Source organism: Sporothrix brasiliensis, assembly GCF_000820605.1.
Source record: "Sporothrix brasiliensis 5110 chromosome Unknown Cont20, whole genome shotgun sequence".
Taxonomy (NCBI): domain Eukaryota; kingdom Fungi; phylum Ascomycota; class Sordariomycetes; order Ophiostomatales; family Ophiostomataceae; genus Sporothrix; species Sporothrix brasiliensis.
In genome coordinates this window covers 2,853,657-2,876,607 of record NW_024467139.1, presented here as the reverse complement: position 1 = coordinate 2,876,607, position 22,951 = coordinate 2,853,657, and the positions used below count along the sequence as shown (strand labels likewise).

Here is a 22,951-nt window from a genome sequence, read left to right as displayed (position 1 = left end):
CCTGCAGCCACGCCAGCACTGACGACGCGTAGCCGTTCTTGTTGGCGGCGGCGACGACGGGCGCGCTATTGAGCGGGCTGATCATGTCAATGTTGCCGACGGTGACGAGGTTGAACACCCAGACGTCTGCGCTCTGCTCCACGTAGAAACTGCTCTGCTGGCAGTTGCTGGCGCCGCTGTTGATGCACGTCTGGTCGTAATCCTGGAACCACGTGTAGAGTCCTGTGCCGAGCACAAATACGGACGCGCTGTCCACCACGCGCACGGCCCACGCCATGGCGCATGTCTTGGAGCCCGCGGCACAGCTGGCAAAGTCGGGATCGCTCGCAAACACCAGGCTGTCGCCAAACGGCGCCGGCGCCGCGGGGGCGGTTTGGTAGTACGGCGATTCGGTCTGCACCAGGCCCACGAACACGTTAGCCGCGCCGGCCAGCTGATACTGGTACAGCGTGCAGTGCTCGGCGGCGGTGCCCCATAGCCAGGTCGGGCCCTGCGACTCGATTAGAAGGCCACGCGCGGCAAAGAATTGATCTGCGTCTGGTTGGCCGAGTCCATGTCGTGGTCCGCCGTCCACATCCATACATTCTCGAGGTACGCCGATGCAGATGCCGTGATGTGCATGAGCATCGAGGCGGCAATACAGGCTTTGTTCTGTGACGTGGTTGGGCAGTTACTTTCTTGCAAGTTGGACCCTTTGGCGCCGCCAACCCTGAAGTGGGAGTCTACATATGTCAGATGGGAAGGGGAAAGAAATGAAAAGAAAGCAACATGGAAAAGTCTCACCCCACAACCCGGCCGAGCCCTGAGTTGACGCGTGGACATTCCACTCCACCAACACAGCGCCTGCCGTGGCCCCACGGACGGTAAACAAGAGACATTGTATCTCGACGGCACCGACCGAGCCGGCAGTGCCCACCTGCACGGCCACGTGCGGATGCTGAACATCGGAAAAGGCCGCACCGGATGCCATAATCTGGGGCCAGGCTTGGCCGATAATGCGCGAGCCCACAGGCACGTTGAGCGTCTCTGTGATGACGTAGATGCCCGACGGGATGTAGACGACGGCCGATATGTTGGCAGCCGCACTCAGAATAAAGTTGAGCACCGCCGTGTCGTCCGTGACGCCGTCACCTTTGGCGCCCCAGGCCTTGACGTCCACGAGCTGCGCGTTGCCGAGGTCTGCATAGCTCGGGCGTCGCCGCGTGAAATAAAATGCCTGGGGACCCACCGCCAGACCACTGGTCACGAGACCCGTTGGTCGCGTCGGTGTCGGAATGGTCCCGCCGTTGTAGAAGCTGGTGCTGCCCGTGGCATCCGTCACGCGGCCAAAGCCCCAGCCAGGGATGGTGATGGACACCGTGGCGCTGCTGCTGCCGGCGTATAGGACCTTGTTGGTCCGGGACTCGTGCACAATTGTGGAGACGTTGGTGAACTTGCTGTTTTGGATGAAAAAGGACGTGGAGTTGTCGGCAAAGAGCGACGTTTCCACGCCTACCGCCACGTTCTCCATCACCACATCCGTGAGTGCCAGCGAGCCGACGCCCTGTCCTGTGCTCAGGGGCTGTTTTGTTAGTGGGCGCATGAAAATAGAAGTCAACGAGGGGACAACGGGGAACATACACCACCTGCACCACCAACAATTATGACGCCGGTGTGGGCATTGACAAAGTTGAGGTTCTGCATTGTCCATCCCCAGTCCCACGAGAGCTGCAGTCCTGTAATGCAGTTGTAGAAGAGAAGCCCGCTGGCAGTAAACTGCTGATTGCCCATGAACGCCCTAGTTCAGGTTAGAAACGAAGAGATGGCCGTGAGATGGCAGGAAACGAAAGAAGGCAAGAAGCGTAACGGCGAGACATACCCAAACTTGCCACCGGAGAAGTAGAGCGAGCCCAGGAACCCGCCACTCCCATTTTCCATGTAAATACCCTGTTGTGTCGTGGCCGGATTGTCGTCGGTCTGCAGAAAGTATATGTTTTCCAGCGACGAGCCCTGGGCCACCTGCCAGTGGATGCCGCAGACCTGCGCGTCCTGCGGCGTTGCGCGCACATCAATGACAAAGTTGCGGATGCTGCGCAAAAAGTTGTTGGTGTTGACGTACCACTCCGTCGTCTCGCCCGTGTACACGTCCGAGCTGAACACGCCCAGGCCCACAAAGCTGGCGGCTGCCTGGATGACTGGCAGCGTCAGCGGGCTGCCCAGCATCTCCGTGTTGTAGTACTGCACGATGGAGCTGCTGACGAGGTACGTGCCGCTGGGAAAGTACACGGTGGCCGGGTACACGGAGCTGCTGGCGCACGTGCCGCCGCCGCACCGACCGCCGTCCGAGATGGCCCGCTGGATGGCGGCCGTGTCGTCGGTCACGCCGTCGCCCTTGGCGCCGTAGTCTTTGACATTGCGCCACACCTTGTAGCCGGCCGGCGCATACGGGCTCGTGCCCCGCTGTGTCATGGTTTCCTGCCAGTAGACGGCCGTGTCCCGTGCCACAACGCCCGAGGTCGCCTCGGCAGTGGCATTTCTGTCTGCCATCTCGGAAACGGCGGAGCCGTTCTGCAGGCGCACGGCCAGCTCGTCTGGCGGCACGTACTGGACCAGACCCGACGGGCGCTTCATCTTTTGCGGCATGGCGTTGGTGTCGTTCGTCTTGGGCGCGGTCTGCCGGTGCACCGCCTGCAGCTGTGCCACGACATCGTGGGCCGACGACAACGGAGGACGGGCACCAGCTTCAGCCAGAATGCTGGCCGCTGCGACCACTTCGGGCGGAACGCGGTAAGAGGCGCCGGTAAAGTTGCCTGTGACGTTGGCATGAGATGCCGTCTGGTTGAGAAACCGGCGCTGCACGGCAGCCGAGCTGTTGTCGGACGCAGCTCCGTATGGGAGATACGGCGTTGGCACGTTGCCCTGGGCGAGCGTCGAGCTGTTTACGGCCGACTGTGCGTTGCGCTTCGGATGTGCCAAGATGTATGCATTGGCGGCTGCCATCGCCTTCTGGAAACCGGCCACGATATCGCGGGCCTCTTCGACAGAAACGGAGCCATTCGCGCCCCGTGCCTGCATCTGATGGAGAGCATGTGCCTCCGCGTGGAGGTGGGCATGAACATGAGCGTGGGCGTGGGACTTGTCGTGATGCACCGCAGCGGCACCATGCACAAATATACAAGTCAAAATTAGCAGAAACTGCAGATGCAAAGCGAACCGCCACGGCGGCGGATGTCGGTGTCGAAATACCATCTCGAGGAATTGCACAGCTTAGTGCACATGAAAAATCGCTGATAATAGAGAGGTAGGGAGTTAGATACGTAGAGAGTTAGAGACGTAGAGAGTTATAGAGGTAGAGAGTTGGAGAGGTAGAGTTAGAGAGGTAGAGTTAGAGAGGTAGAGAGATAGCGAGGGAGAGATAGAGAGGTATAGAGATAGAGAGAGGTAGAGGTAGAGGTAGAGGTAGAGGTAGAAAGATAGACACAAAAACTGAACGGGAAACACAACGCGAACAAAAAAAGGTAAATAAAAAATCACAAGAGACGGGAAACGCGAGAAAGGGCCGAGCAGCCGAACAACTCGAACAACTCGGGCACCTGCATCTCCACAAAGAGCCCGGGGACACACACGTTCTTTGTTTTGGCGCTTGCTTGATACGACGGTTACACTGAACATCCAATAAAGCCCATAAACTGCCCAAAAGGGCGTCTGTGCGCCTGGATCCGGCCTGGCCCGCAAGGTCACTTTTAAGTTAAATTAACTTTAACCTTACCCACATCGTGCACGCTACTGTCTAATCTTCTTCCGTTGAACCCTGGCGAATTTATTCTGTGCTATTTGTGAGCTGATTCCTTCTCTCCCTCACGGCCACTTACCTAATTGATCTTGGATGGAACGTCGTGAACCACATCGGTGCGGATTTCGGTTCAGAGGTACGGGTCCAGCAGGCAAAGTCCGCCGTACGCGCATTCAAAGTCGCGCAACGTGACCATTGTCTAGCCGCCCGATGGTCCTCTGGATGGATCGTGAACGACTGGAAGAGGGAAAGGGCAGAAAACAGCAACAAGCGAAATGAAATGAGATGCGGGTTGAAATGAAACTCAAAAAAAGAGGAGGGAGGGGGGAGAGGGGGAGGAACAAAACAAACGACCAAAGGAGGAAGAGGGCAGAAGAAAATAATAAATCAAAATAAACCCGCGGCAATTGGCTCGCATCGTCAGAGGTACTCCAGAGCTCCAGGCCAGCAGTCTGTCGTCCGTATGTGTATACCCCGTCCCCTCCCCGATGCTATGGATATCCTCTGCCAAGTCTCCTCGTTCTTTTCTGTTCCCTCGTCTTGTTCGAAGACGACCCTTGCATGGACAATCTGACATTGAACATTGACAGATCATGATGCGTCTCACTACAGCCTTCAGCTCGTTGCTCCCGTTTCTTTCGCCGTTCCTCGCCCAGCTAGTCTCCGGCCAAGAGTGCAGCGCCACCGTCCACTGCGCGACCGGCTGCTGCAGCCAGTATGGCTTCTGCGGCACCGACGACGCCCACTGCGGCACGGGCTGTCTCAGCACGTGTGACTACAAGCTGGGCTGTGATGCCTCGAATCCGTGTACGGACGGCACCTGCTGCTCCAAGTTTGGATTCTGTGGCCTCGGCCAGGACTGTGCGTCTCTCCCTTTTTCCCTTTTTCCCTTTTCCCTTTTTTTATGTTCTCACATTCCTTTCTGACTTTGTTGTCCTTCTGCAGACTGCTCTCCAGAAAACTGCGTTGCTGGTTGTGATGTGAAAGCAGACTGCGACCCCGGCACATTTGGCGCCGACTATGTGATCTACGAGGAGTGCCCCCTGAACGTGTGCTGCTCCAAGTGGGGGTATTGCGGCACGACGTCCGAGTTTTGCGGCAACCAGACCGTCAGCCGGCCGTCGTGCAGCAGCGGCAACTCGGTCTCGCGGGTCGTCGGCTACTACGAGGGCTGGGCCAGCCGCCGGCCGTGCCAGGCCTTCCAGCCCGAGGACGTGCCCTTGGGCATCTACACACACATCAACTTTGCCTTTGCCAGCATCGACCCCAACACGTTTGCCGTGGTGCCCGCCGACGCCGGTGACGTCGATCTCTACACGCGCATCACCAACCTGAAGAGGCAAGACCAGGCGCTCAAGGTCTACATTGCTATTGGCGGCTGGACGTTCAACGACCCGGGCCCGACGGCGAGGACGTTTCGAATCTGGTCGGGTCAACAGCCAACCAGCAGGCCTTCTTCCAGTCTCTGATATCCTTCATGTATGTTGAGAGCGTGTGGTCCGCCGTGTTTGTTGTATGCCTTTTCTTTCCAAGCTGACGTACAGGTCCACGTACAACTTTGACGGAGTCGACATTGACTGGTAAGTGTCCACAACGTTCGTTCCATCAACGTCATGTCCTACGACCTGCACGGCCTCTGGGACAAGGACAACAAGTGGCTCGGCCCTTCCTCAACGCGCACACCAACTTGACGGAGATCAGCGAGTACCTGGACCTGCTGTGGCGCAACAACATCCCGCCCGCCAAGGTCAACATGGGGCTCGCGTTTTACACGCGCACGTTTGTCGCCAGCGACCCGGGATGCCTGCAGCCGGCGTGCCTGTTTGACGCCGTCGGCAGTCCCGGGCCGTGCACCAACAACGAGGGCACGTTGAGCAACGCCGAGTTGACGGACATGATCCGCAACGCCGGTGCCACGTCCACGCTCGACAGAGACGCCGCCGTGCAGATTGCTGCGGTGGGACGCACGTGGATCACATACGACGACGCGGCGAGCTGGGCGCTCAAGGTTGATTTTGCGCGCGGCGTGTGCCTCGGCGGCGTCATGGTCTGGGCCATCAGCGAGGACTACACCGACGGCACGTACGCGAAGCAGCTGCAGTCTGTGACGCAGTACCGGTCGCCGTCGGTGATTGCGCTGGCCGTGAGCGGCGGCGACCCGGGGTCCACCGTCGATGCGCCGACGGCACGCGTGCTGCGCAACCAGTGCCTGTGGGCCAACTGCGGCCAGAGCTGCCCCGCCGGCTACACGACGGTGCCGCGCAAGGACGACAGCGGCAGCGGCATCATGAACGACGGGTCGCGCTGCCGCGGCGGCCAGCTGCGCACCTTTTGCTGCCCAGCCAACGAGCGCATCCCGGTATGCGGCTGGTTTGACTTTAACAACGGCAAGTGCGGCAAGACGTTCGACTCGGTCTGCCCGGCCGGCAGCGAGCAGATCATCGGCCCCAACTCGGCCGAGGTCGGGTCCACGGGCATTGCCTGCAACAACGGCGGCTTTCAGGTGGCCTGTTGCGAGACCGAGCCGTTTGTGAGCACGGATCTCGGCTACGCGGCCTGCCAGTGGGACGGCGTGCCGCCCGACTGCGACGCCGACCGCGTCGACCCCCCCGCGGCCGTCTGCAGCCAGTTTGACGCACCCTTTACGTTTGGCCTGGTCTCGTCGCCGGCGGGCGATGGCGCCGTCCACTGCAACAACGGCGGCGAGCGCATGTACCGCTGCAACCCGCCCACGGACGAGGCGCAGTGGGTCGGCTGCAGCTGGGTGTTCCCAAGCCGCCTCGACGACGGCTTCTGCGAGGCCTACTGCCCGTCCGGCACGGTGCGTGTCGCCATGAAGGACCCCGAGACCTACTTTGGCTGCACGGGCCAGCAGGGCGGCTGGGCCTACTGCTGCACGCCCGTGTTCCTGTCCGAGGCCGAAAACGACCAGGAGCAGAGCGGTGCATTTGCGGCGGCCTTGGTGGACGTGGTCCAGAACGGCTGCGACTGGGATTTCGGCGGCACGCTGTCTCTGGGGCCATCCACGCCCCTTCAAAAACGAGGCGCCAGCGACTACAACTGCAAGCTGGCGTTTGCTGACATGTACAACATGCTCGGCACCAACGACGTGGATCTGCGCGACACGCTGCAGGACGGCTGGAACGACGGCATGCAGTCCGCCGGGTATACCAACGTGCCGGCCACGCGCATCGCCGCGGTGCCGAGCGGTGTGCAGTTTAGCACCATGGGCAATGCCCTGCAGACGCTCGCTGTGGAAGCCCTGCTGAATGTGATCCCAGACCTCAACGCGGACGTGGACAGAGTACACGATATTGTGACCCTGGTGTGCCCCTGGTGGTGGGTTGTCGACCTGGGACTCCTGGAAGATGTTGACGACGGTGGCGTGGATCTGGGCGAGCCGTATCAGCGGCGGAAGCGGGATGCACCATTGTCAGAGGGTCCAAAAAGCCTGGGGACGGAGAAGACAGAGGTGGCGCAGAAGACGGAAAAGGAGACGCCCAAGGCCAGGCCGGAGGCGAAGCGCAATGTCAACAACGGCGACAGGGAGATTCCGGCATGGTTTCACCTCACCGCCGTTACGGAAAAGTACAATGCGCTCAGGCGCGACTTTGCCGCCTTTGTTGCGCGCTCCAAGGCGAGACTTCGTGCTCTGTCCGGGCCCGGCGCAGATACAAATGCAGATGACGATGCCAGCACAAGCGCCAACGACGCATCCGATCCACCGCCGTCTGCGGCACTGCTCAACCACACGGAGCACCCGTGGCTGCACGACCGCACCCCGGACGCGAACAGGGAGCGCGAGATCGAGATCCTGCGGCGCACGCTTGAGGAGCGCTCGCAGACTGGCTCGCCGCGCTCGTTCCGCGTCACCTCGCAGACACTGAGCAGGGCGCAGTGGATGCCCCCCACTGTCCGGTCTTCGCAGTACCCCAACGGCGATGGCGGCGCCAACCTGCTCATGGCTACGGGCGACACCCATCGCTACAAGATGGTGTCGTTCGGGTGCGGGCCGTCCGACTTCTATCTCAACACATTCGCGGGCGAGATCGACTCGATGTTCTGGGTGTCGGAGCATATCTTGGAGCTGCAGACGGTGCCCCGGTTCCTGACCGCCCTCCTGGATGGCCAGCTGCCCGCTGTGCCATCGATGGACGTGGCGGCGAGTCCATTTGAGAGTGTCGATGCGCACATAGTCTCCCTGTTCACGGAGGTGTTTCCCGGTTGGCAGGCTGTGTCGGGCGAGTTTGTCAGTCCTGCCGACGTGGCTCTCCGGTACTGCGGATCGACGACTTATACAAATGGCATGGTCGTGGCGGACTCGACTCTCAATGCAGTCAAAGGCCGAGTCAGTCTCCCTTCGTATCCCTCCCTTTTGTGTCTCCTCCTACTGACAAACGCAGATTTATGGCTTCAAGCAGCCTGCCTCCGCGGCAACGTGGCTCGCGTGCTGCTCGATGGCCACCCGCGATGCCGCAGAGGAAGCCTTTGGCTACATCCAGTCGACCATGGCCGTTTTCGACTACTACAAGGACTCCAATGTCCAGATGCGCCACGAGGACGTGTACAAAAAAATCAAGACCGTGATGCGGCAATTCGAGGACGCCTTCTTTGTGGAGACTGGCGTCAATATTTTAGGCATAATGCAGGCCAACTGGCAAGTGTACATGAAAAAACACATGGAGCGTGTCCAGCAGTATGCCAGCACCTGGATCGGCTTGCGTCTCGAGGACCTCAGCATCCTGTGGCATGCCCACGCCATAGCCAGCGCCCTCGCAAAGGACGCAATGGGCGTGAATGATGCCGTCATGATATTGTCTCTGATCCAGCTGAACTATGCCAAGCTCAACTACGGCTTCGGGTTGGACTTTAATACGTCCATCTTTAGCTAATTTTTGTTTCTGGCGAGTCCCATGAATCACCGAGTTGAAGATGCTCAGCTTCTTTGCTTAATTTTTATTCTAGCTGGCTTGGACGATAAGTGCACTGTAAGGCGCACCGGCCGTTGCGTATTCAGTTTAGTGGACTTAGTGTATTGTAATTGCCTTGCTGTAGTGATTGAACAATTGTAACAGCCTTTGCTTTATTGTGAATTAAGACTAATATTAATCTTATTTCTACCTAGGCCATAGAGAATCGATCTGCCAAACAAGCATTCTGTATGAAGAAGAGTGGTACTCTGAGAATAGCAGCCCTGCCGACAACTAATATTACGGATTAAAACGGAAAACTGATTTCCCAGAAAATCACGACCCATGGGTCGTCGGACCGTGAAGAGCCCCTAAATACACCGTAATTTCATTGAATAATAAGCGAGATTTGCTGTCCCAATGAGAATGTCAAAAGCGTCCATTCGTATGTGAGGTAACATTGCCCCGCCACGTCCATTTTTCGTTTGTCTTTGTTCTTCACTTCACGCTCTCTGCTCTTCCCTTCCTTTTTTTCAGCTCGTCCTGCTTCTCCCATCTGGCATCTCCTTTCCTTACCTCTGCCTTTGTCCTTTCTCTCTCTCATCACCCCCCTTCCTTTCTTTCCGCCATCTCTGCTTTTCCCGCCGAGCATCTCCATTTCCTTCCCTTTGCCTTTTCACCCTTCTCTATCACCCTCTTTCTCCCTCACCGCCCTCCCTCACGCCCTCCCTCACTCCCCAAATCATGGCTGACCAGCCGTCCGAGACGGACGCCGACGATGTCGAATATGCCATCGACGGCACAGAGCACTCGCGCGACGGCTACGGCAACCTCGTCACCGTCGAAGAGCAGCGCGAGATGCTGGAAGAAGAAGAAAGGCTGCACCGAGCGATGAAGGACATGCGGGCCCAGCGTGAGGCCAGCGTCCGCGCGGCCTTTCCCGTGGCCTTTTCCATCCCGCAAGCCGTCTACACAGCGGCTTCCGAGAACCCGCAGCAGCTGTCCGACGCCGACCGCGCGCGCATTCTCGCGCGCGGCGACGTGCACGCGCGCGCCCTTGTTAGCCCGCGCGACTTGACGCAGGCCGAGCGCTACCGCATCCTCGGCTGGCCGGCCCCGGACGTCGTCGAGCAGCGCATCCGCGCGGCCACGAGGCCCACGGGCACGGAGCTGAGCACGCCGGCCGAGCTGTTCGCCAAGGCCGAGCGCCAGGGCACAGACACGCTGACGCCGATCGAGCGGCATCTGCTGGGCCAAGGATTCCGCGTCGAAGGGTCCGCGTTTGAGGACGACGACTTTAGCGACGAGGAGCAGGAACGGGCGAACAAGAAGGCCAAAAACGTAGCCTCCACGCTGTTCAGCCAGTTCGGGATACCGGGCAACCAGGAGGCATACGCGGCCGCCGGCAAGGAGGAGGGTGTCAATTTGCAGATTGTGGCCGCGGCGCTGATGCAGAGCATAAACGCACACAGTCGCAAGCACGCTGCGAAGTTCGGGCAGCCCATCCCGGCCCTCTGGAAAGCACCAGGGCCGTCGGCACGCTACCCACTGGGCCAGCCACCGGACCAGCCAGCAGAGGCGTCAACGGGACAGCCTGCCGAGGAGCCTGCCGAGAAGCCTGCCAGGAAACCTGCCGAGGAGCAAGAGGACGAGTCTGCCCGGGTGCCGGAGCCTGCCAGGCTGCCCGCTGAGTTCCTTGTTGGTCCCGGTACACCCTTCTTCCGGCGTCAGCTCGAATCCAGCTCCGCCGCCACACAAGCTGGATTCGGCCTGCCTGGCCAGCCTCCTTTTCAACCACCGCAATGGCCCGGCTTTGGTTCTGGTTTGCCCGGTAGTCATGGTCTCACTGGCGCGCCTGGTGGTCTTGGCCTGCCTGGTGCGCCCGGTGGTCTCGGTCTTCCTGGAGCGCCTGGCGCATCAACGACATCAAGTCCAGGTGTACAAGAGGGACAGGCGGCGTCCGATGGCCCCGGGCCAGCTGAGGCCGCAGGTATTCTTGAAGAAATTACCAAGGCTCTCCTGTACATCCACGGCGCGCGCCGGGCAAAGCACATGGGCCGCGACGAATTTGATGACCGCTTCAACAGCATCGTGGCATCGATACACGGGCTCGCGGACCGGTTCAACGCGGCGGCGCCGCCCGCCCCGCCGCATCCATTCGTTCGGGGTCTACCGCGCAGCCAAATTACCCTTCCTCCGCCGCGTCGTGTTTTGGGACCGAACCCGTTTGGGCTGCGCCTGTCGCACGACGGCAACAGCGTCAGCTCTGCCGACCGCAACGTCACGCGCGACAACGAACCGCCACGCTGGAGCACGCAGGTCGCGCCGCGGACGATTTGGAGCGCCACCATCCCGCATCGGATGATGGAGCCCAGCCGGCGCGGTATGGCCATCGATGAATTCATAACGTCCATCCAGACATGGACGGACAAGGAGGAGGCGGCCTGGCGCAACTACCGCGCGGCACGAGCCGCCGCCCGCGGCGTCGGCCAGGAGGCGGAGCCGGAGCTGGAGCCGGAGGCGCAGCCACCGCTCTTTTTCCATACGCCGCCGGGGTGGCCGATGTCGTCGAGCAGCGAGAAACCTCCGTTCATCGTCTACTACGAGTCGGTCCAGGACACCGACGCCGCCAAGGCATGGCCAAGTGGTGCGATCCAGTACGCAAAGCACAAGTGGGACGCCATGACGGACGACGAGAAGGCCGTATACGCAACACTGTGCGAGGACCAACGGCGGCAAGCCTGGATCGAAACGTTTCGATTCCCTCGGCTGTTACGATAGTCATGTGGGCGTGTGGGCTGCGGGAAGCCATCGTTGGATCCATTTTAAGGGTGTTGATGAATCACAGGATGCTGTTGAAAGCGTCGTACTTAATTTGGTTCTTAAAGAGAAAACAGCCCCATATACAACCCGAAAAACCTTGTTGAGAATTTCTTTCTTTGGACGTGCCCCTGTGCTCCCCTGTGCCCCTTTTGCCTCTATGACGGTCCCTGTCTTACCTGGCTTCAACCAGTTGACAGGCACGCTTAACTGCATCTTGCCGAATACCAAGACGCCAGCGGCACGGGCCGCCGGCCGCCGCCTGCTCGCCCTGATATAACCACTGCAATGCGCATACCACATCTACCCCCTTTATCTCCTTAACGGCTACACGGCGCCGTAAAGGGGCCAGGAGGTTCCCATGCGAGCATAACACGGCCTACCTCCCAGCTTTATCAACCGCCTGCTGCCCTTGTCTTTATTGTTTATTTATCTGTTTATTTACCTGGTCATTTACCTGTTTATTCGCCCGTTTTGTTTGCTTGTTTATTTGATTTACTCAGCTGCTTGCCAGTTCCCAGATACCACACACTAGAACATGTAACCTCTTCGGTCTGTGACGGTATTTTTTTTCCCCATGAGGATTCTATGTAGCTGGCTGCCAATAGCCAGGATTGGTTGAGAAAGGCGGATAATAATAATAATAAAGCTATACAGGCGAGTTCACGGTCACTTTTAAAAAGACTAAAGACAGAACAAACAAAACGAAAGCGGAATCAATAGTGGCTGCGGTTGGTTCAATTGTCGCGAACAAAGGGAAGACGCTGCACGTTTTCCGTTTGCAGCTTGTCGCGTTAGTCCCAACGTATTTGAGGTTGTTCTCTTCCATTTTTATTGCATGTTCCTCTGCAACCTCTCGTTTTATTTCTTACATTTTTTTTTCATTTTCCGTTCTTTATCGCTTGTTCTCGTTTATACCGAAGACGCAGAGACGGCATAATAAAAGAAAAAAAAAGTCTGACTTTCTTACTGACGACTGTCGATACCGTAACGAGTTTCAGCAAACAGTGTTCTGCAAACAAACTGCGGACTGAAGATTCCACTTCTTTGCTTCGCCACCTCTCCTCTCTTTGAACCTCTCTGTCGTCTTCTTTTGCAATGGCAGGACCACGGCCCATCTCACTTGGTGACGACAACGCCAACGATCACGACAATTACGACAGCCAGGACAACAGTGCCAGCAACAGGCCACGTCCTGGAGCTGACCGACCTCTCGCAAAGACGATCCGCCAATCTGCGTCGATGCAGACAGAGGCAGCACAGGTGGACGAGCACGAGGCGTGGGCAAACTGGGTCTACCCTCCCGAATTCTACGACAGGCTCTCGAAGATCCATTTGACGCACGGCGCACTTGCGGAGCTCGATCGCCGCAGTCGTTTAACACGACACTCTCCGAAGCATCATCGACCGCACATAGCGACATCTCTCTTTCTACATACGATGCCGAACAAAAAGGATCTTGCCCAGTTCGCCCGACACGGCGGTCCTGATCTTATGGATGTTTGTAATGTAAGTCGATTGTTTCTTTGATATTAACGGTCCCCTCTCTCTACACACCTTTCCCGTCCCTTTCTTTTTTCAGGCCAAGAAGGTATTAACGTAAGAAAAGTATCGAACCCCAAAATTACCTCTAACAGATGCACTCGGCAGAGAGTCGTCTCCTTTACACGGAACTCAGACGACCGACATTCAAACGAAAAAGTCTACGCCGTACGACGCCGATTTCGAGCAGCACTTGAACGATCACGACGTGCTAGCCACCTACGACTCGCAAAAGCCCGCCAACTGGGCCGAGATCCAAGCCGTCCTAAGCCAGCGGCGGCCGTCGCTCTCGTCGTCGCAGTTCTCCGAGGGAGCGTTCGATGCGTTTCAAGACAACAATGACCGCGCCAAGAACGAGAACGCCGTGATGGTCGATGTTATACCGGTTATTTTAGGAAAAAGCGCCCCTTATACGGGCGGTCAGGCGTTAGAACGTAACACTCTTTTCAATAATCTCGCACCACTTACAGATGGCACCATTACGCAGCCTAAGCCCGATATGTATTCTGGTGCCTGTCCTAAGGAGCTCTCCCGTCCCGTACGAGGCGCACTTGGCCACCATATTATGCCGTCGACGATACAGGGTAAGCCCTTGGCACCCAACTTTTTTGTCGAAGTGAAAGGCCCAAATGGAAGTGCAGCTGTGGCCACAAGACAGGTTCGCTACGACGGAGCCATTGGGTCTCGCGCTATCAACAGCCTACAAAAGTATAAAGAAGAGGAACTACAGTACGACGGTCAGGCCTATACATTCAGCTCGACCTACCACGATGGTACTCTTAAGTTGTACGCCCACCACCCTACAGCGCCGAGGAGTGAAGGAGGACGCACGCAGTACCATATCAGTCGAGTCAAGGGATATGCTATAACCAGCGATCGCGAAACATTTATTCGAGGAGTCACGGCATTTAGAAATGCCAGGGACTTGGCCAAGCAACACCGGGATAGCTTTATCCAGGCTGCAAACGAGGCAATGACCAAGGGGGCATCCCGGTCCTCTCGCGTCCTGGAAGACATTGAAGAGTCACAACACGAAAAAGACGAAAGACAAGGGCCAGCGCTCCGCAACGACTCATTGCTTATGCTTACACCCCCCGTTCCATCCAACGGGGGCAGCGCTAGAAAGAAGCAGACAAAGCGGCAGCACCCATCCTCGTCGTCGGCGGTGTCGGTTCGTCTGACGCGAGCTGCTGCAAAGAGACTTTGTTCTTCTCCCAGAGTGTGGCCGGAAAACGATTGAGAAGGAACGAGAGGTGGTTGCGTGCTGCAGTTGGATGGTATCGTCTGGATGAGTTGCTCTTCGGCCCCGGGTTACACTGCGAGAACTCATGGGCGGTTTTCTGTCAAGTTGAAGCTTCAGAATGAAAAAAAGGCACACCAGACAATTTTGACCAGGAGGAGGAACTCCAGAGAGCCTCCAGTGCGGGACCGTACCATATTCATAGACATCTATAGTAGCGTCAAGAACCATAGACGGCCATAGTACCTTACGAGGACTGTACAACACATCCGCACATCCTGGGACTTGTTTGCGGCCTTCTTCTCCAAAGAGCGTTTCCATGTTTTGGGTCCCTCGCTAGTCGATGAGGCCATATGCTTATGCAGGGGACGAAATGAAGTTTTTCGGCACATATAAACATAGAATATAGTCAGCATTGTCACCATTATCACCACCATCACTGCCATGACAATCACCACCATCGCCACCATCACCACCATCACATCTGTAGCCCCCCCTGCAGCGTGTCTGGAAACTGGTCGCCCAGCATCGACGCGGTGCCGTCGTCGTAGACGGAAAAGAAGGGGTCGTTCATGTCGGAAAAGTACGCCTCCATGACGCCGGAGATTCTGGGTGGTGGGGTCAAGTTAGCATAAAATCAAAGACATCAAAGACATCGACTCAAAGACAACAAATCAGGGGTACACCGGGTGTGCACAGATCGACATACAAATTGGTCTGCTGCTGCTGGATGTCGAGGAAAAAGTGGCCCGGCGTGGGCGTCTCGCCCTGGGGACTGAAATGCTGGTCGCCGTTGAGCAGCCCGTTCTCCTCGAGCTGCGCCATGACCTCGAGCACGGCGTGCCCCGTCCAGAAGATCTGCTCCATGCCCTGGAGGATGCGCAGACAGGCGCGCACGTGCTCGGCCTGGGACGGATCGCCGCGGGCGAGCCCGAGCAGGAAGACCTGCAGCACCTCGAGGATGCAGCCGGTGTCGAGCGTGATGAGGCTGCTGAGGAGGCCGGCGTCCTGCATGACGCCGACGACGGCCAGCGACTGCTGCGCGGCCTCGAGGCAGGTGGCGCCAAAGGCCTCGAAGGCGGCGCGCTTGGCGGGCGGCAGCGCGGCCAGCGACGCGCTGTGGAGGGCGCTGTAGAGCAAAAAGGGCCGCGTGGCGAAGATGGTGGCGCTCCAGTAGCGCAGGTGCAGGACGGCGACGGAGCGCTGGTGGAAGGACGCGGCGCGGGCGACGTCGCGCAGATGCGGCGGGATGGCCGCGTACCAGGCGCGCAGGCTGGCCAAGACGTCGCGCACGGCGGCGAGGGACGGTTTGGGAGCGGCGGCGGCGGCGGCCGACGGCGAGGCCGATGACGGCGACGACGATGACGGCAAAAGCTGCGATGGCGACGCCGACGCAGCGGGCGGCGTGGCTGCTGCGACGGCCGGCATGGTCGACGACGACGACGACGATGACGACGACGACGACGACGACTGCCGGTCGTACAGCAGCTTGCACAGCCGTCGCCGGATCTGCGCCAGCGAGCACGACACCGTCAGATAGTCCAGCGGCATGTGCGAGCCCGGCGACAGAATCTGCTCCGACAGATCGTGCACGCGTCCGCCGCTGCCACCCGCCGCCGCTGCTCCTCCTCCTCCTCCTCCACCACCACCCCCGCCGAGGGCATGCTCGTCGCTGATGGCCGGGGGATTGCCGTAGCACAGCGCCACGTCCAGGTCGATCAGGAACAGGGTCGAGTAGAGCCGCAGGTCCACCTGCCGCTGGAGACAGCCCTTGGGCTCGATGGCGCGCTGCAGGTGCAGCCCCAGCGTCAGCGAAATGCGCGCGGCCGCGCCAATGTAGATGTACGCCGTGTTGCTGAACATGCTGCTCTGCAGGGCCAGCGCCAGCAGACACAGGGCGCGCACGCTGTCCGAGTCGGCCTCGTCGCAGAGCGCGCTGACGAGGCCCTTGGCGAGGGCCAAGTAGCGCGCGGCGGGCGGTGGCGGCGCGGTGGCGGCTGACCCTCCACTGCCACTTCCGCCTCCGCCTCCAGCTGCTGCGGTGGCTGTTGACGACGACGCCGCAGACACCTGCGCCTGCTGCGCCTCGCTCTCGCAGGTCAGGGCCAGGATCGAGTAGAGCGAGCACAGCAGGGCCGGCGTGGCGCTCGACGGGTCGCCGCTGTACAACCGGTCGAGCACGGCGTAGAAGCGCTCGGCCGACCAGAACCAGTAGACGGACTGGATGTCGCGGAAGAAGCGCGACACGCAGCGGTTGCAGAGGTCGCGCCGCGGCAGAAAGATCTGCATCCGCGGGCTGCCGCCGGAGCCGGAGCCGGCGCCGGCGCCCGGCACAAACGCATGCACGGCAGCGTTGTAGACGGGCAGGTGTGCGTGCGGCGACGGCACACCGCCGCTGACGCTGACGCCACCCACGCCCACCGAGTCGGGCGTCGACGGCGGCAGCGGCGGCGGCGGCACCGTGAACGGCGGCACTATGTCTGTCTTGGCGCCCACCGCGGCCTTGTCGCCCAGGACGCCGCCGCTGCTGCGGGCCTCGGACCCGCGCCGGTGCCCCAGCGACCGCACGGCCGCGTGGAACCCGTAGCCCGAGTCGGCGCCCACGTGGCGGTACGTGCCGCGCGCGTCCACGCGCAGCCACCCCAGCTCGCCGTGCAGCTCGTCGATCTCGTCAATCGACGCGTCCAGGGCCGCGGCGTCTTCTGTCTTGGCCGCAGCGGTTGACGCCGGCGTCGTCCGGCTGTCGTCGCCCACCACAATCGAGTCGCCCGACGACGCCGAGCCCTCGGACGGCGGCGCCGTCAGCAGCCCCGCGTGGGCCTGTGTCTGCGCCTGCGCCTGCGCCTGTGTCTGCGACTGCATGGGCGTCTGCCCGCTGTACGTGTAGTCGGCCCCCCGAATCGGCTGGCCGGCCTCCAGCGCCTGCACCACCTCCCGCAGCGACTGCAGGTTGAGGTCCACGTTGGGCAGAAAGTGCTCCAGCGCCTTGGTCATGTAGCGGAACTCCTCCTCGGACACGTGGTAGTACGGCCGCTGCCGCCGCCGCGACGGGTCCAGGTGGCACACGGCGCTGATGCTGGCGCAGAATTGGCACGGGCCCGGCACCGGGTCCACGCACTTGGTCTTGCGGCTCTTGCACCGGTCGCAGCTCATGGGCGCGCGCCGTTTGCTGCCGGCCTTGGCCGTGTCCGTGGCGGGGGCCATGTTGGGGATGTCGGGGTGTGGTGTGTGGTGGTTGCAGGGGTGTTGCGGATGGATGTTACGGTGTTGTGGATGGATGGTACGGTGTTGTTGATGTTGAGGATGTTGTCGATGGTGATGTTGTGGATGTTATTGTTCTCCTTGGTGTTGAAGATTGATTATTTTGTGAGGGGCGGAATGAAGATGGGGAAGGGGAATGGGGACGGGAGGACAGGCAAAGGAGGGGAAGGGAAGGGCCAAGGGAACGGGACAAAATAATAATACGAAAAATAAGATGTAGAAATTGGATACTACGCATACAATAATGCACCAATACAATGAACGAACAAAATGCAAAGGAACAAAATGTAAAGGACCAAATTGTGCCAGGCTCGACGACCGGACCTGGATATAGAAGTCGCCGGGAGTCGGATGTCCTGACAAGCTACAGGAGAGCAACTGACGACAGGGACACCCATCTGACAGTCAGACAAGGCCAGTAGAGGGTTTGTTCGGGGATTTCTTGGGATCTGACGGACGACAAGAGGAGCCGATGGACGACATGCCACGAGGCGTTTGCAAAGGCAGACGATCTGACACGAGAAGACATGAAAGCAGGCTATGCCATGAACAAACACAGCCGCCAAGGGTCCAGGGGTCAATAATAGTCCTGTGTGGGAGTCTTCTCTTTGTTTTTTTTTTTTTTTTTTTTTTTTTCCATTACTTTCTCTTCTCGTTTTCTTCGTACTCGTCATCTCTCCACAGAATCCAGAATCCAGAATCCCCGCACGACGTCAACAGAAACGACAGCAAGCCAAGGCAGTCGTAGCCAATGTCTTCCCTGTCCCCTTCCAGTCTCTTTCCAGTCTCTTTCCAGTCTCTTACGTGCCATCCAACAACTGCCGGAATCCAACTCAGTCCAGACTCCACCTCACTTTTACGCGTGCGGGGTTGCACACGCCAATAGTGCTGTCAATCGTCTGTTCGGTTTGTTTGCCCCAACCGACAATGTGACAAAAAGACAGACGCAACGAGCACCAGTCTCAATGGGGAAACGACTGGCTGGGGAAGTGCTCGTCCGACCGTCGATTGCCCTTGATTTGCATCGCAAAAGCAACTGGGGAAAGGGATGTGGGGAAGTCAGGCCAGGGACCCGATCCTTGGGTCAACAATCGTCGCCATTCCAGAATGCCACGCAATCCCTGAATCCCAAGTCAATCCGGCCAACCCCAGTCCGACTAGTGCTGTCTCGGTCAGGGTTGACAAAGACGACCAGGGGAAGGAGACAAAAAGGAAAGGACTGAAGACAGAGACAGAAACAGAAACAGACAGACGACGACCAAGTGACAACACCGAGATATCTCCCTGAATCGGAGAATTCTCCCACTGTTCGTCCGTCTGCCGTGTCTGCGTCTGCCGTCCTCGAGCCTCTTTTGCCGGCCACGCTGTCGTTATTGGTGGATCATGGCCGTCTCTCTTGGCTGTTATCAATGCCTGCGGTCCTGTGTGGCGGGTATTCAAGTTAATTACAAGGATAGCCTCAAAGCAACGTGTCGTAATTTGTTTCTTCAAGGTCCTCAAAGCTGGGATTTGCTGATAATATACCACACGAAAATAGTATATTAGTAGAATAAACAAGCAGTCCTTCTATAACTCTTCATATTCGTTCCCCTCCCTTCGCATAGTCACCTATCACCATGAGGCCGCTTCAGCGTCCAAGTGTATCGTATCTACATGCAAACAAGCGAACTACATGCTACCACAACGTACTGCACCCACCGCCTACGCCTCCGCCGACACAACCGGGGCGGCCGCCGGGACAGCCGCCGTGTCGTTTGCGGCCGCCTGGACCTTGGCCAGGGCGGCGTCAAACTGCTCCTCGGCGTGCTTCTCGGCGTCAAAGCTGTGGATCCACTCGTCGCGCGGGAAGCCGATGCTGGTGGGGTCCTCCTTGACCTTGGCCCAGTCCGTCTTGTGCCACATGTCGCGCGTCGTCTCGCCCGTCTTCTGCACGGCGCCCACGCGGTCGTAGCGCAGCGCCTGGTGCGCGCGGACGGCCGCCGGCACCTGCGCCTTGCCGGCGCGCCGCAGGCACACGGCGAGCGTGACGCCGTCCTCCATGGCCTGCGTGGCGCCCTGCGCGCTGGTCGGCAGGAACGGGTGCGCGGCGTCGCCGAGCAGCAGGATGCGGCCGTGCGTGCTGGTCCACGTGGGCAGCGGGTCGCGGTAGACGAGCTTCCAGTCGACGAGCGACGGCGTCTTCTCGACGATGGCGCGGCACAGCGGGTCCCAGCCCTCGAGCACCTTGTACACGTCCTCGAGCTTGCCCGGGAAGGACCACGACTCCTTGATGTCGTGCTCGTCGCGGTGCGTCAGCACCCAGCAGCAGTCGCTGCCGTTCTTGATGGTGGAGAACAAAAAGTGCACGTCCGGGCCGATCCAGCCGTTGAACGTGTCGCCGTTGGCGCAGAACGCCCTGGTGCGCGGGTCGCGCATCATGTCCGTGTTGGGGAACCACGCGCGCCACACGGCGTAGCCGCTGCTCTTGGGCTTGTCCTCGTAGCCCAGCACCAGCGTGCGCGCCTTGGACCGCACGCCGTCGGCGCCCACGACCACGTCCGCGTACACCCGGCGCCCGCCCTTGACCACGATGCCCGCCTGCGCGCCGTCCTCAAAGTAGTCCTCGACGTAGTGGCCCAGGTGGATGGGGATCTGCAGCTCGTCGCGCGCGTAGTCAAACACAATCTGGTGCAGCTCGCCGCGGTGGCCGTTGAAGACGGGCGCGTCCTCGGCCGGCGGCGGCGACTTTTGGTGGAACACGACCTCGCCCGTGTCGTACTTGTGGATGCGGAAGCCGTACTCGCGCAGGTCGATCGACACGGCCCGCAGGCGCTCGGCCACCGCGCCCGGCGTCGCGCCCCAGCGGTGGAAGATGCGGCCCGCGTTGGACCCGAACGAGATGATGTCGCCCAGCACCTTGAGCGCCGGGAACGACTCGTAAATCTCCACGTCGTGGCCCTGCCGGTGGCACTCGATGGCCGCCGTCAGCCCGCCGAAGCCGGCGCCCACAATCACCACCTTGATGCCCGTCTTTTCTTTGGACATGGTGGGACGTGTGTCGTGTGAGTGGGTGCTGGGGATGTGTTGGGATGTAGACGATGTGTTTTAGTTTGATTGTTTGGTTGACGGTCGATTAATTATTCCAATATCCTATTTTCCTATAATTCGTACTCTCTATTTAATACATACGACGTACTTGGAATGACCTCTCAACCACCCGGATCTACGCGACCGCTTCGACCCGACTGGCACAATGGATGCGGTAAAGTGGGCGTGTCGACACGCGGGTTCAGAGGGGCGTGGGAGACCATCTTCTTCACCCCTGCAGGTGTCGCTGGAGACGGAGAACGGAGGACAATTTGCCGGTTATTGGGGAAAGAGGGGCAGCACTGCTGGACACTCCGGCTGGATGTGCTTCGAGACTATTCTGACTTCTGACTATTCCGACTATTCCGACTATTCTGACTATTCCGACTATTCCTCGAAACGACTGCCTTCCACCATCGACTTGGTTCCCATCTTGCCGTTCGCCGCACCCATCCGTCTGTTGTTTGTAGACGGCGGACCAGTTATTGAAACGCATGGCCTCGAATTTCTCCGTCAATCGCGAGCTTTGTCCGCAGACAGTCCAATATCCTGCCGTCGTCTGTGCAGGACGGCTCCCGGCTCCACGCAGGTGTGCTCTGCACTCATCTTCCACGCATATTGCACGCATGTTTGCACCATGTTTGTCATGCCTTACATGGCCCGTCGCGGCGGACGGCGCTGCAGCCGCCGGCTCTCCGCACTACCCCTCAAACTGGCGACGCTACCACAGACCAGAACCAGAAAACGACATCGGCAACATCTTGCCGAGGACGTGAGACTGCGACATACGACTTACATCCACGCTAGCTGAGACTCGTGATTCGGTCGGGCTTCAACGCAGTCTCAGAATGCATGCGTACGGACTTGCAATTGACCGTGATTCCGCATTCGTCTTGGACCCTCGCCGACTGTTGCACCTACCATTGAATTCAGGAGCACTGAGAGCAGGCCCTTTGCGATTCGAAGAACAGCCTTACCGTGACTGGCATAGCCAACTCCGTGTCCAATGACATTGCGTAAATCGTCTTATAAAGTGAGACATTGCCAATATACATGTGATTCAATATGGTGATGTAAACATTGAATATAAACACGTTACACACTGGTCACCACAACGCACTCATCTCATACACATTCATGGCCACGCACGCAGAGTACGGCGCCAGCACCACGGCCACAGAGGTCGCTGCCGCCTTTGCTGACCAGATCAAGGGAAAGAATGGTGAGGAGTAGACGCCCGTTGTACTGGCGTCTTATTCATCACATTTTCTCACATTGCCTCACATATCCTACCAACATGACATTGGCTAACTCACACCAGTCGTCGTCACCGGCATCAGTCCGGCCAGCATCGGCTACACCACCGTTCTGGCCATTGCCTCGCAGGCGCCGGCGCACGTGGTGCTCGCCTCGCGCACGCAGGCCAAGCTGGACGCCGTCGTCCAGCACGTGCGTGCTGCCCATCCGGGCGTGCCGCTGCACACGGTCCTGCTGGACCTTGCCTCGGTGGAGTCGGTGCGCGCGGCCGCGCAGGCGGTGGCGGGTCTGGTCGACCACGTAGACGTGCTCATCAACAACGCCGGCATCAGCACGCCCGAGCGGCTCGCCAGCACGGCGCCCGACGGCACGCCGGTGGACGGCCAGTTCCTGACCAACCACCTGGGCGTGTTTCTGTGGACGTCGCTGCTGCTGCCGAGCCTGCGGGCGGCTCCGTCGTCGGCGACGTCGCCAGCGCGGGTCGTCAACCTGACCAGCCAGGGCCACCACCTGTCGCCCGTGCGCTTCAGCGACTACGCCTTCACGGCGGGCACCTACAACGTCCCTGCCGACGAGAAGCCCCGCGACGGGCTGCCGCCCTTTTTCCTGCGCGAAATCGACGGCTACCCGGGCTTCTTGGGCTACGGCCAGAGCAAGACGGCCAACATTCTGCACGCGACCGAGCTGGCGCGCCGCTGCCGCCGCCGCGGCGACGCCGTGACCGCCCTGTCCGTGCACCCGGGCACCATCGAGACGGAGCTGTCGCGCTCGCTCGACCCCGAGGGCCAGGCGACCATTGCCAAGACGGCGCCGGCGGGGCTGTGGAAGACGCAGGACCAGGGCGCGGCGACGACGCTCGTGGCCGCCTTTGACCCGGCGCTCGCGCGCGTGGCCGTCGGCGACGCCGGCCAGCCGATTGGCTACCTCAGCGACTGCCAGCTGCGGGACGACGCGGTGGCGGCCCACGCAAAAGGGGCAGAGACGGCGACGCGGCTGTGGACGGCGACGGAGGCGATGCTGCAGCATACCGTGGATTTGTAGGCAGTTGTGTGGACAGATTGCGCAGTTGGGTCGACCAAAGTT

At 59.6% G+C, this 22,951-nt stretch overlaps 6 protein-coding genes across 6 annotated transcripts; 4 read left to right on the top strand and 2 right to left on the bottom strand.

Annotated features, from left to right (window-relative positions):
- Positions 1 to 4,365: 4,365 nt before the first annotated feature.
- Positions 4,366 to 8,664, top strand: SPBR_06382 (uncharacterized protein; the record flags this gene model as incomplete). The annotated part of the gene is made up of 4 exons (XM_040764639.1): positions 4,366 to 4,633; positions 4,718 to 5,203; positions 5,419 to 8,120; positions 8,176 to 8,664. The coding sequence occupies 4 exons, from the start codon at positions 4,366 to 4,368 to the stop codon at positions 8,662 to 8,664; spliced, it is 3,945 nt and encodes a 1,314-aa protein (XP_040616788.1).
- A 762-nt stretch (positions 8,665 to 9,426) lies between these two features.
- Positions 9,427 to 11,463, top strand: SPBR_06847 (uncharacterized protein; the record flags this gene model as incomplete). Its single annotated transcript, XM_040765103.1, has 1 exon — positions 9,427 to 11,463. The coding sequence occupies one exon, from the start codon at positions 9,427 to 9,429 to the stop codon at positions 11,461 to 11,463; it is 2,037 nt and encodes a 678-aa protein (XP_040616787.1).
- Positions 11,464 to 12,600: 1,137 nt separating this feature from the next.
- On the top strand, positions 12,601 to 13,536 carry SPBR_07647 (uncharacterized protein; the record flags this gene model as incomplete). The annotated part of the gene is made up of 3 exons (XM_040765901.1): positions 12,601 to 13,011; positions 13,181 to 13,470; positions 13,515 to 13,536. The coding sequence occupies 3 exons, from the start codon at positions 12,601 to 12,603 to the stop codon at positions 13,534 to 13,536; spliced, it is 723 nt and encodes a 240-aa protein (XP_040616786.1).
- A 1,226-nt stretch (positions 13,537 to 14,762) lies between these two features.
- On the bottom strand, positions 14,763 to 17,488 carry SPBR_06598 (aldehyde dehydrogenase; the record flags this gene model as incomplete). Its single annotated transcript, XM_040764854.1, has 2 exons — positions 14,763 to 14,892; positions 14,994 to 17,488. The coding sequence occupies 2 exons, from the start codon at positions 17,486 to 17,488 to the stop codon at positions 14,763 to 14,765; spliced, it is 2,625 nt and encodes an 874-aa protein (XP_040616785.1).
- A 1,758-nt stretch (positions 17,489 to 19,246) lies between these two features.
- SPBR_07318 (salicylate hydroxylase) lies at positions 19,247 to 20,569 on the bottom strand (the record flags this gene model as incomplete). Its single annotated transcript, XM_040765572.1, has 1 exon — positions 19,247 to 20,569. One exon carries the CDS (start codon positions 20,567 to 20,569, stop codon positions 19,247 to 19,249), a length of 1,323 nt encoding a protein of 440 aa, XP_040616784.1.
- A 1,179-nt stretch (positions 20,570 to 21,748) lies between these two features.
- Positions 21,749 to 22,909, top strand: SPBR_07447 (uncharacterized protein; the record flags this gene model as incomplete). The annotated part of the gene is made up of 2 exons (XM_040765701.1): positions 21,749 to 21,833; positions 21,933 to 22,909. 2 exons carry the CDS (start codon positions 21,749 to 21,751, stop codon positions 22,907 to 22,909), a joined length of 1,062 nt encoding a protein of 353 aa, XP_040616783.1.
- Between the last annotated feature and the right edge of the window lie 42 nt (positions 22,910 to 22,951).